The 13,112-nt window shown below is 34.9% G+C and overlaps 1 protein-coding gene across 6 annotated transcripts in view; it reads left to right on the top strand.

The window, feature by feature from the left end:
• Positions 1–13,112, top strand: part of STRN3 (striatin 3) — a 96,502-nt gene that overhangs the window by 36,525 nt on the left and 46,865 nt on the right. For 5 of the 6 annotated variants that reach the window (XM_072622515.1, XM_072622509.1, XM_072622512.1 and 2 more), the window contains exons 2-3: positions 9,698–9,801; positions 12,704–12,777. In XM_072622515.1, coding sequence (XP_072478616.1) covers positions 9,698–9,801; positions 12,704–12,777 — 178 coding nt within the window. Of the gene's footprint in view, positions 1–5,477; positions 5,607–9,697; positions 9,802–12,703; positions 12,778–13,112 lie in introns of those variants that run through there. The other variant, XM_072622513.1, reaches the window with a different exon arrangement.

The following is a 13,112-nucleotide window of genomic DNA, read 5'->3' as shown; positions in this document are numbered from 1 at the left end:
CTCTTCCATCTCCTGTTTCCTGGGAGGAGTGGTTTTTCGTGTACCCCTTCTTCCTGTGCTCTTTCCTTTCCCTTCCCCCAATCTTCCCCAAAGAGTCCAAAACTGTTTCTGTTTTTATTGAGAGTATTTTTTTCAAGTGTCGGGGAACAGCAAATTTGGAGAATCTTAATGAATGATTTGAATTCTCCCTCCTCCTTTTCATATATTTTTAATGGTTCAATCTTAGTTTTTCTAAAGGACTTCTGAGAAGAAAATCCTTGGACCAAGTGTTTTTGAGAATATTTTGAGCACGGCCTTAGTGTTGCCTATTGACCTTTTCAGCTTCCATAGGAGAAGTGTTTTGCAAGGGCTGTGCGCTGAATTAAAGGGGAATGTGAGGGAACTGCTTTGGATGTTTTCTCTTTCTGACTTGGAGGTGAATTATGAAATAGGTTTTTAGAGTTAGAAAGTAAAGGCAGTGTTAGTAAACTACAGTGGTTCTGCTTATGACTTTGTCACCTAATTTCATCTAAAACTTAACTTTGCTAATCTTTAGCATTTGCCCTGCTGACTTCAGAGCTTTGTTGTAAGGATCAAATGAGATAGATTATGAGGACACACTTTGTAAAATTTGAAGTAATATGCAAATATTAGGTGTTGTTATAAATTTAGCTAATGAATTTCCTGCAGGTTTGAGACATACATCTTTGTGACTTCAAATACTTTAATGTGTTTCCAAAATAGTGTTGAGTTTTCTTTTCTTGAACTGCAGGCTGTGTAATAGGAAAGTAAAGGCAGGTCGTCACCAGATGATGTTTGTTCTGCTTAAATAACCTTAGAATTGATGCATTCAGTCTGAAAGTGAGGTGAGTGACTGCACAGCCCTCCTCCCTTAAATCCAGTGTACTTACATTCATGACATTACCTCCCTGATGTCATGGTTCTCTTTGAAATCAAGGACAAGGACAAAAAAAAAAGAATTTGTAATAGATTAAATTAAAAATTCGAAATGAAAAGCAATAAACAGTGACTAGAAACAAATGTTTCACTCATTGCTTTTTTGAAACAACAGATTTTGCTGAATTGTATTCACTTTATGAATGAAACTTCACACAGCTAATATTTTGACACTTTAAGAAAGAGAATGTCCTGGGAAGAAAAGTTTGGATTCCCCAATCTTAATATACTAATGATATTTTTAAAACTCTAAAATCATTTTTCTGAAATTTCTGTTTGGGAGGTAGTGGATGAACTGGAAGAAAAGTAATGTTGTGTACTAAGTAGTATTGTCTGATAGAATGTGTTGGGTGAAGACTAGATATTCTTTAAGGCTTTTCATTAAGTAATTTTTTAAAAAAGCTCAATTTTAATGCTAGACAGTTCTTCTTGAAAAAGGGTTAATTTAATAAATTTGATTTCAGTAGTCTATTGAAAAGAGTTACTGAATTCAAACAGAAGAATCCATTGAATTTTAGAAAGCACAGAACAGATGGATCCTTGACTTAGAAGTCCCAGCAATTGGTGCATGCCAAATCAGAGGCATCGAATTTTGTAGAAACAAGTATCTTATAGATAGCACAGTTTTCTGTAGTCATCAGAGGGAAGTTGTAGAAGAATAATTTTCATTACTACATTTTCTCTTTACCTTAAAGACTAAACCTTGGAGTTAAGTATATGGAATGCCCATTCTTGGAGGTGTTTGTTTTTGTTTTTAGACATTAGGATTAATAATTACACAATTTTTGTTTAGCAAAGATACCAGGTTCAAGCAGGTATTTATTTGCACATTCATTAGACTGCAGATGCATTATATAGGTGCCTTTATTTTGATCAGTTCTTTCTGAATTGGTATTAATTTGGTTAGAATTTAGTGGCCCAAGTAATTTCAACTAGAGGGAGTTCATTTACTTTTGCAGATGGGAAAATGACATTATTAGATAGCATTAATCCAAAAGGTTTTTGTGGTGGTTAGGTCAGTGAATTCATTTGTAACTTGTCTGGTTTCCTACTACTTGTATCTTTTTTTGTTTAGAAATAACCTAACTTGGATCATACGCTAGTTGAAACTGTTAATGAACTCCATTAATTGGGCATACTATATATAGACTCTGTGATAAGCCTAAGCAAAAAGACCATTATGTTACTTGTAGCTTATGTGTTAAAGGTTTTTTGCTTGAGTAGGTGGATAAATTCTACAAATAGCTTGATAAGACTCTCTAGTTCAAGTTAACATTGCTTTAATATTTTCTGGTTTCAGTGCACAAGGATGGCATACAAAAAGTACAGTTTAGATTAAAAAATAAAACAGACCAGAGGATTGTAGACTACCCAGAAACTTCATGCATGTATACATGTTATGAATACTTTAAGGTGAGAATCAGGAGTCGCAGGACATGATGAACCCTGAATGATGCCACAAAAAGTGAGATTACATTTTAATGGATAAGAAATGACTTGCAAGGAGTATGGGAGTAATTTCAGAATTAGCTATCCATGAAGTCAGATAATTGACTTATTGGAGCAAAGATAAAAATCAGTACCATGTTAGGAAATCTGGAGTACAATTAAAACAATTCTAATCCTAACTTCTTTTAAAAAGCTGTCATGCAAAACAGACATGGACATGGTCTGTCAGGATGTTCCTTGGAAGTTTAAGCATTGCAAATTACCTGTTAACATGAGGACATCAAAACATTCTAAAAACTGCCTCTGCCAGTAAATATTTGATCACCTTGCCAAGCCAAGAACTCTGGTATGGCCTTTAAGAGCTAGTTGATTTAGAGTGTAGACTCATTAGTAAAATCCTTAGGGGGATGAGGAAGATAATGAAAGTCTGAACCTTTCATATGTATTCCATATGTAGGGAACTCCATGTAGGAATTTTCAGAAAATTCGACATGAAACCAATAAATAAACCAGGTTATTCCAAAAGCATTTCAAGGTGAACCTGGAATGAGGTTAGTATAAGTAGGTGAAATGAAATCTATCAAGATTTTACAGTAAATTCTTCTTTTTCAATGACAATGAAGCCACCACGTTGAAAATCTGACATCAGTTGCTATTATGCTTCATTAAGGAAGTAGAAATTGAACTGAATAAATAAAATGGATGTCTGTGCTACAGGAAACATAATTTGGGGGTATTAAGGGATAAATTCTCAAGATATCTGAAAGAGGGACAGAAACAAGTGCTCTGGAAAAAATAATAGATGGTACTATTACTGAAAAAATGATCAAGAATTAATCATCCACTATTGACCAGTTTTTGACTATTGACCCCCTCACCATTTTTATTCCCCACAAAATCTTATCAGTTACTTATACATTTTATGGATGACATCTTTGTTATCAAAATATGAAAAAGAAACAAGTTCTTGCAAACCTGCAGACCAACTTTATAATCACAATTGAGGTGCCGCTGTAGCATTTAAAAAATGTTATTACAAAAGTACTCAAAATTTGGTAAATTTGAATTAATGCCACTTTCAAGTTTATTGACTAAGATATCTCCTGTACACATATTAAGGTCTTAGATTCCTGGAAAGATGTAGCAGCTGAGATATCTTATTTGTAAATACATATTCCCCTAAGGTGTTTATTTTGTATATTAGAATACGACCAGGGCAGAAAGAGAAAAGAGCCACATAAGGGAATAGTCTCAAGTTCTTGCACCCATTGATTGCCCTTTCCATTGCTTCCTAAAATGGGCTGGGAGCTGAAAATGGTGCTTCATATGTGCTTTCACTGGGGCATAATATCACAGGACCACTGATACTCTTTCTGGAAAAATAAGCCTCTAGTAACACAACCAAAGTAAGCTTGCTTGCATGTTTTTGGCTGCCATGTCACACCATTTCCTCATGGAGCTTGCATTGCAATTCCCTGTGATTCCTGGAGCCAGTTTCTAAGTTCTCCTATATAATCACATGTACTTGTAGTACTACTACTACTACTGCTGCTGCTGCTACTGTTACTACTACTACCAGCAGCTAGCATCTACTGTATGCCAGGCCTCCTGCTAAACAGTTTACCAATATGATCACATTTATTATTCTCAACACCACTGGGAGGTAGGCACTGTTATTATTAACCTGTTTTACAGTAGAAGAAACTGAGGTAAACAAATTAGGTGACTTGCCCAGAGCCATACAGCTAGTAAAATGACTAAATTTGAATTCAGATCTTCCTGATTCCAAGCACAGAACTCTATTCTTTGTGCCCACTTAGTCCCCCCAAATGTAGGACTTTACATTTAATCCTATTGTTTCATCTTAATAGATTCATTACATTATTCCAACACCTCAAAATCTTTTTCAACTGACCTGATTGTCTAATAACATCTTATTTCCAGCTTTGTATCAGCTATGAATTTGATTATAATACCATCCGTAAACATCAGTAATAAATATGTTGAATAGTATAGGTCCAACAACAACTCCCTGGGGCACCCAATTAGAGGTTTCTCTCCATGTGGACATTAATGTGTTTTCATAGCTGCCCAATTTGGGAGCTTAGTTATTCACCCTCATTCGCATTATTTATTTGTGTCCCCATTGTCTATCACATAGTCCACACCTCCATATATCTATTTGCATCTTCATCTCTATTGTAGTAGCCTACTAGATGAATCTGTTGTGGTCTAGGAGTGCTGGGAACCCCGAAATTCAAGGGCAGGTTCTGCCTTGAAAGAATTCAGCTCAAGCCTTCTTTCATTCAGAGACAAGGTTTATTAAAACCCCAGTTGAGGTGAGTGAGATTTTAAGAATCTGAGTACTTTAATGGAGGCAAGAGGGACCTTTTATATACAGAAAGACTGTGGGAAGAGCTGGATGTGATCACGGAGTGGCCAAGTAGCCTGGGGTGACTGGGAGATAACAGAAAAAGGGTGTAGATAGAATTAAGGAGTGGTGGTCTAGAGTGAGGTCAGGTGCAGACAGTGAGGGCTACAATGAAAGGGATCATTTAATTGGGCAAGGCCAGAGACCTGGGTCACATAGGAAAGTCCTGGACCTTTTAGGGCCCATCGTTATCAACCCATCAAGTCCACCTTTCTCAAGTCTGTCCTCCTGCCAATACATTCAGGCACCAAAGTTATTTTCTTAAAAGTGTAGGTCCATCTATGCCCCTACAAACAAGCAAACCCAATCAGTAAACTTCAGTGCCTCCCTGTTGCCTCCAGGACCAAATAGACATTATATTGTATTATTTATTTCTGAATTACATTTAAATTAGGCCACTTAAGTCTGTGTAGAGTATGAAATCTTTGGTGCAGAGTAATGGTGAACTGCTCAATTTGGAATCTGAAGGCCTAGGCCCAAATCCTGTGAGACCGGGCAACTCATTTAACTTGTTTGGACCTTATTTAAGGCCCAATCTGTAGAAGGAGGCAGTTGGACTGATTGACCACTCAGATCCCATCTGGCTGTATGATCAGCAGCCTCATGCTTTTTCCTATACTGTTACCTAAACTAGGTATCAGGAGAAAAAGAAGCTGATTTTTTAAAAAAGAGTTTGTAGTAACCCTGTTTGCCTCAGTTTCCTCGTCTATAAAATGAGCTGGAGAAGGAAATGGCAGACGACTCCAGTTTCTTTGCCAAGAAAACCTCATGTGGATCCACGAAGAGTCAGGTATCACTGAAAGAACAACACATTTTCTTGATAAATTTTTCTCAAGACTTGTTTGGACAGCGTATTAACAATTCCCAGTAGAGGGTTCTGCACGCACTTATTTGTTATTGTTCATCCTTCCTTCTTGAAGAGGACCAGTGACATCATGAGGGTGATGTCTTGACTTGAAGTGAGACATAGCTGAGCAAAAGTCATGAGCCTCATTCTCACTTCATAGTCATTGGAGGCAAGTGGTAAAGACATAAGTCAAGACAACTGGTGATGGTCCAGACACAAGCATTTAAATCTTTGTTGAGAAGCCAAAAACTTTAATCGCAGCGATTGATCTTGGCCTCAGAGAAAAGATGAGGAAATATGCCTCCCTCCTTACAGTAGAAAAGTTGGGGATAGAGAGGGGAAGTAAGGGTTTTTAGAGTGTTGCATATACAGTCAGAAATGTTCAATGTGTCTATTGGTTTTGTTGCATATTCTTATTATCTGTTGGTTTTTAAAGGAAGACTCATTTGGTGATTGTGGTAAATTATTTTTTATCTAGAAACAAAGACATCAATGGAATTTTATAATTGATTCGATTTTAATTGCATTAAGTTTAAAAAGAATGTAAGGTTATAATTTTTAAATGGTTAAATTATTGAATGACTTGATATTTCTTACAAAATAATCAAATGGAATTTACCCATCTTTATGACTTCATGTACATTTATTTAGCTATAATGTGAATTTAATTAAACCAGTGAGGAAATGTAAAAAGAAACTTAAAGTTTGTGTCATAGGAATCAATACAGAACATTAACAGTTTATGCCCTCTAGTGGCCAAAAAAATGAACCAGTTAAGAAACTCCCAAATCAATGACAAGTATTTGAATGTTGCTTTACCTTGATTTAATCTTGGAGGGCAAACTTACCTGGAAAATTATTTATGTAAAAATATTTTCCCTGTAACTGTTTTTCTTTTCTTTGTTTTCATGCTACCTTTATATTTTCCTTCTACTTATAAATCCATCTCATAAACAAAGACTTAAAACAAGAAAAAAATAGTTATATATAATTGTATTATATAAAGCGTTCCACATCCTTTGTGGTGGTTGTTGTTGTTTGTTGAGTCATTTAGTCATGTCTGACTCTTTTGGGGATTTTCTTAGTGAAGATACTGGAGCGGTTTGGCCGTTTCCTTCTCGAGCTAATTTTACAGATGTGGAATTGAGGCAAAAGGGCTGCCCAGGGTCCCACAGCTAGTAAGTGTCTGAGGCTGTATTTGAACTCAGGAAGATGTCTTCCTGACTCCACGCTTGGCACTCTCTCCCCTGTGCTGCCTCTTGCCCATGTTACTGGTACCTTTTGTTTTCATGTCACTTTTGTAAATAAGTAAATGTAAACAGTCTTTAGAAACAGAATTTGGAATCTGGTAGGGTACTGTATAGATCTAAAAAGTCACCCTTCCAAGAGATGCCACTGATGAGGAATAAAATGAATAACTGGGTAGATATGAGTTGAAATATTGTGGGAATTTGATAATGCCCCCTTGTTCCTGTGTGGATTCAGTGTGAGAGGTAGAAGTTATTCTGAGAGTTTCAGTAGACAGTGATAGCTTGCTAATTGTCACTAATTAGTACATTAGCAATGTTAAAAGAAGGATGGGAGCAATAAATGTAAAAGCTGTGCTTCCTCAAAGTGCCCAGCTGGTGAAATAAAGCATATTTTATGGCAGTTAAGGGACAGCTTAGAAAAGATTGTTCGCCCTTGTAATAGTGATTGACATTTGTATAGAGCATTGTAAACCTTAAAGTGTTGTATCAGTGAGATTTTTACAAGTAAGGTAGCCTGTGATTCTGTTTCCTCATCTATACATGGGATTAATATCTGTCCCTCTTCATGTTAACGATGATCAAATGAAATAATATATGGTACCAGTAGCTAAGCATTATCTTTACTTGAAGATCTCTATAGGAGTGTATTTAAATTCAGAGTTGGAAGATAGTGGCAGTGCTTTTGCTGTCTTTGCTGAATTCTTTTCAGCCTCATTGTGGAATTGCGTGTGATTTCATACATCCCCTTTGTGGATGTGTAGAACCATTGGGATTGATGTCCTTTTTTTCTAAGCCTGTAGATTTTAGGTCTTGTTTACCACTGATTTAATGTATTTTAATTTTAGCTATTTATTCCCTCTCAGTTTTTGTAAATGTCCCACTTTTGGAGGGGGGTCTTTATGTATGTTATTTTGTTGATAAAGTTTTATTTTTTTCTGCAGGTATCTTCATGATCTTATTGTTATTCTTATTGAACCAAGTCTGGCATATAAATTATGTAGTATGTTGATAGAAGTCAAATTTAAAATTTGTTCCTTATGTGTATTACAGATAAAAATTTGCCTTTCCCATAAGTTTTCCTTATTCCTTAGGACTTTTACATTTTTTTTAGATGGATAAAATACTGCAGTGTAACACTTCAGTTGCTTTAGGAATAGGAGTTTAAAAATTTGAGGTGATTGCTCTAATGGCCATTATTTGTGCTTTTTGTAATTGACTGGGAAGTTTCAGATTTTATTTAGAAATGTTAATCCATAAGATTGTTTAGAACATAGATATCTAGGATATTCTCTTATTTACACTGCACATTATTCTTATTTGTGATTACTAGAATTAGCTCAAAGTTAGTTTAGTTTTTCCACTTTTCTCTTTCCTATTGGTCTTAAACTGGAAAAAAAGGAGGGAAGACCTTTTTTCAAAAGATGAATCAAAGCATAGTTATAAATTAACCATTAGTCACTAAAAATAGCAGTAGTTTAGAAAAAGTGAGTAATACTGTTCCTCTTTGGTATGTTCTTTGCTAAATAATTTTTTAAAACCTTACTTATTTCCAAATGATGTCTTTTCAAATTCCATAGTCAAAATATTAAGATTATTTTCTTTCTGTGTCTTCTCTTTAAAACATTACTTGATAGAAAAATGATAGACCATCCTCCTCATTTTACAGATGGAAAGGTTGAATGATTTTCCCTTGTGTTTCATGGAGGCAGGATTGGAATCCAGGTCTTCTCAAAGTCCAAATTTTTCTCTGACTCCAAATTTAATGCTCTTTCCACTATACCAAACTGCATTGTCCTTTATGCCTTTTGACTTGGATAATTAATAGTATTTTACTAAAAGACATTTTAACACTTAGAGTTTTCATTTGTCCTTCATAGTTTAAATCAAGCCAGCGAACTTTTATTTATTTATTTTTAGGAATTCTTGGTGGCTCTCATGTGGGAAACTGAAGTGAACTCTAGGCCAAGAGTCTCAGTATTTAGAAAACTAGCATTTTATGAAATAGTTTCAATTAGAGTAGGAAATTCTAAGCGAAAGAAACAAAACACAGTTAAGGTATTAAATTGACAAATGGGACCCTTCAAATGTTAGCCTCTGAAAATATTTAGGGGCCGAAGGAAGAAAATATTGGGAGTTGTTCAGAGAACAAAGAAGTAGCGAAGTTATCATTGTACTGAGTTGTTCTTTACACCTTGTTATTGAGCAGGGGGGCAGGAAACTTAAGCTGGTGAGTTTTTCTTCTTGTTTAGGGGTGGGTGGTGAGGAAGAGTACTTTTGGTGTATTTTGGAATCAGAAGCAATGGTTGGAAATTAGAGAAATGCAGTCTCCATTGTTATGCATCGAAAATTTCCTAACAGAGATATGTACAAAAATAAAATAGGCTTCTTCCTGAAGTAGTCCCAAAGTCTATAAGCACAGGCTGGAAGATAATTTCATTGGCGCTATTTAGGGGGAATTCTTGACATGTAGATTGTAGTAGATGGTCCCTGAAGTCTCTTTCAACTTTGAGATTTTGTGATTCTGTAAAGTTATCACGCTGAGGATGATGACTGAAAATATTAATGAGGCTATCAAATAGCTTTATTTCAGAGATTTATGGTATCCTTTGCTTTTTAGGTATTTAAAAGGAATTTACTACATTTAGTAGTATTAGAGATATACAGATATTTCAAGAGGATAATTTTTTAGCTGTACTATAAAAAACTTTTTATAAACTGCTAAGAGTTCAGTATGCTTTTTAGATATTTTAAACTTTCTAGTAAATACTATTTTTATTTTTCTAGGCTCGAATAGCATTTTTACAAGGAGAAAGGAAAGGTCAAGAAAACTTGAAGAAAGACTTAGTAAGAAGAATAAAAATGTTAGAATATGCATTAAAACAAGAAAGGTATGTATGTTTCATATTCTCTTAAACTGAAATATGAATAATTTTTTTTACTCCATTAAGCAATGTTTATAAAAGCACTCTGAAAAGTATAAAATGCAATACAGATATAAAAAGAGTATTCTATCCTAGGTAAATAGAAGAAATAAATCATATTTAGATAGGCTCTAAATAGAAACAACAAAATTAATTTGAGATTTCAGATTTTTATCTTTTTTTTTTTTTTAAAGAAAGATAGACCCACCCACACATCCAATAATATATAAGCATAGCCCAACCAGCATCATGAATTGGTTCTGAAAAATTGTGGTATTAGGCAAAATAATAATATATCGGGAAATTATTTGTTAGTCCCATGGGGAAATTATTTGAAAATGGACAGTCATCGAATATTATTATAATACAGTTTTGTAGAAATGTTCTGCAGTATGCAAGAGCTTTAAAAATGTCAGGCTTTTATTTACTCCGTTGTCCATAGACATTTTTACGTAGTCCCACACACATTTGTTTTCATTGTCACTTGAATGGTAGTTGGAGGTATATCACTGAATCACAAAATTCCAGAGTTGGAAGAGGGACTTAAGCAGCCATCTATTTCAGTCCTTAAATGAAGATGCCCTCTGCATTGTACTCCGTAAGTGGGCATTCAGCTTTTGCTTGAAAACTTCCAGTGGAGAGAAACTCGCTGCATCTTGAGGCAACTCCTTCTGCTTTTTCTGCTTAATTTTTGATTTAGTCCAGTTATCTAGCTTGTTAAGCTCTCCTTGAATCTTGAGTGTCATGTTTTGTGTCATTTATCCCTCCTAGTCCTTTTAGCTGCAAATTTGATGAGAATTCTGAGTCATTGATAAAATTGTTAAACTTCACCAGACCAAGTACCCACTCCCTGAAACTTCCCATTGGAGTCTTCTTAGCTTGACATTGAACTTATGACAAATCTTTTTGGCCCAGCCATTGATAAATCCTTCTAATTTTCTCTTTTGTGTAGCCCATATCATTCTGTTTTTCCATGATAATAGTATGAGATAATTTTATCAAACACTTGGCTAAAGTCTCTTTTTTAACGTCATGGAACTCTTTGAATCCCTCAGAAAAATGTTTAAGATGCATAAAATAAAATGCTTGGTGTCTTAAAGAAAATCATTGAAACTTACTGAAATAAAGATGCAATTTTTTCCCCATCAAAATTCGCAGCTACACTAAAATTTGTTCAAGGACTCTAGATTATAAACCCCTGTTGTAGGCTGACAGTTTTTTAAAAATTGTTTTATTTTTCCCTAGTTACATGTGAAAAGTATTTTTTTTTTTAACATTTTTTTTAAAAACAATTTTGAGTTCCACGTTTTCTCCTCTTCCACCTTCCTTCCTTAAGAAGACAAGCAATTTTATGTAGATTATACATGTTCAGTCATGCAAAACATTTCAGTATTAGCTATGTTGTGAAGGAAAACAGCCAAAAAAAACCCGCAAGGGAAAAAGTGAAAAAATGTGTGCTTCAGTCTGAATTGAGACCCTGAATGTGGATAGCATTTTTCATCATGAGTCCTTCAGAATTGTCTTAGATCGTTGTCCTGGTAAGAGTAGCCAAGTCTTTCACAGGTGATCCTTTTTACAGCATCCCTGTTGCTATTAGGTTCTCCTAGTTCTTCTTACTTCACTTTGCATCAGTTCATATAAGTTTTTCCAGGTTTTTCTGAAACCAGCAAAATGATAGTCTTGATGAATTTGAGGTGGCTCCTGGTGATCTTGGCTTATTTTTTAGATAATCACTAACCATCAGAGTTTCTGGTTTGTGTACTAGATGCTTAAGAAATGTTTATTGACCAAGTGACATCTTGAATTTTTCAAGGACATGAAGTCAAATTTACTTGGCTTATAGTTTGCATGTTCCATTCCTCTCCCTTTTTTGGGGAAAATTGATACATTTGTACTTCATCAATTCACAGTTCTTCAGATTATCACTGATTACCTGAGTTCATCTAGGCCGCCTGACTTGAATATATCCAAGGCAGCTTTCTTAAAACATTCCCATCTTTATCTTGGATATCAACTCCCTTTTGTGTGTGTGTGGGGCGTACATTCTATTCAGTAGAATATTCTTACTGGGAATACAGCTGCAGAACAAGAAATGAGCAGCTGTCCTTTCTTCAGTATAGTTAGAGGACAGTGTGTGGATATTAGTTGGGTGTTTAAATCTTGTAGAAGTTACAAGGCGAGGGAAGAAGAAATAAATTAGAATTTTTATGACTGCTTTACAAATGTTATCTTATTTGGTCCTCAGGACAGCTCTGCAAGGTGGGTGCTTGTACAATCTCGATTTTATAGCTGAGGGAAAGGAGACAAACGGAGGCTATGTGACTTAGAATCATACAGCCAGTAAGTGTTCTGAGGCTGGATTCCAGGCCCAACACACTATGCATCGCAGCACTACTTAGCTGGTGCTGCAGTAGATAGAATGGGGATAAAAAGATAAAAACTGTCAGAAGTAGTTCAGGATTCTAATTTAGGTTTTTGTCAGAAAACAAGATTTATAAATCTTTAGAAGGCCAGCAAATTAAACACTGAACTTTATAGGCTTTTTAAGAGATAGTCCTAAAAAGATTATAGGTAAAATCTAGGACAGTGAACTTGGAAGGGGAGATAAAATGGCATAGTAGAAAGAATGTTAGACTTTAGATCCCAGTTATCTGTATGACCTTGATGAAGAAAATCACTTCAGTTTTCTCATCTGTAAAATGGAGATTATAATAGTTAAAACTAATTTCACAGAGTATTTCTTGGGAGAATGCCTTGTAAATCTTAAAGGGCTATATAATTGTGAATAATTGTTAATTGAGCACCTGTTTATTTGAGGGCATGAAATGTTTTGGTGAGTTTCTGTTTTTACCAGTTTCTTATTTTTCAGGGCAAAATACCACAAATTAAAATATGGCACAGAATTGAACCAAGGTGACTTGAAAATGCCAACTTTTGAATCAGGTAAATATATTTGTACAACACATATATTTATGTGTGTTTATGTATGTGTTTGTATGTACACACATGTTTACACACATGTACACACACATTAGCACCCTAGGGAGGGGCTGCTTTTTATGATGGGAAAAAAAGTTGATTTTTAGTTAACATATTTAATATGTGTGTTTTGCTTTGGTATGATAGGTTAAATTGAGTCTTTTTTAAAAAAGAAATGTAGTGAAACTGAAAAACCAAGTGTCTGAAAGCTAATAGATGGCTGAAGGTGTCCTATTACGTTTTGTTCCTCCTGTGAATAACCCTAATTGCAAACTATGGAGCAACTTTACATTTTAATT

The sequence above is a fragment of the Notamacropus eugenii genome, chromosome 7, assembly GCF_028372415.1.
Source record: "Notamacropus eugenii isolate mMacEug1 chromosome 7, mMacEug1.pri_v2, whole genome shotgun sequence".
Taxonomy (NCBI): Eukaryota; Metazoa; Chordata; class Mammalia; order Diprotodontia; family Macropodidae; genus Notamacropus; species Notamacropus eugenii.
Note: the sequence above shows the minus strand (reverse complement) of the source record. Positions and strands in the feature narration are given on the sequence as shown.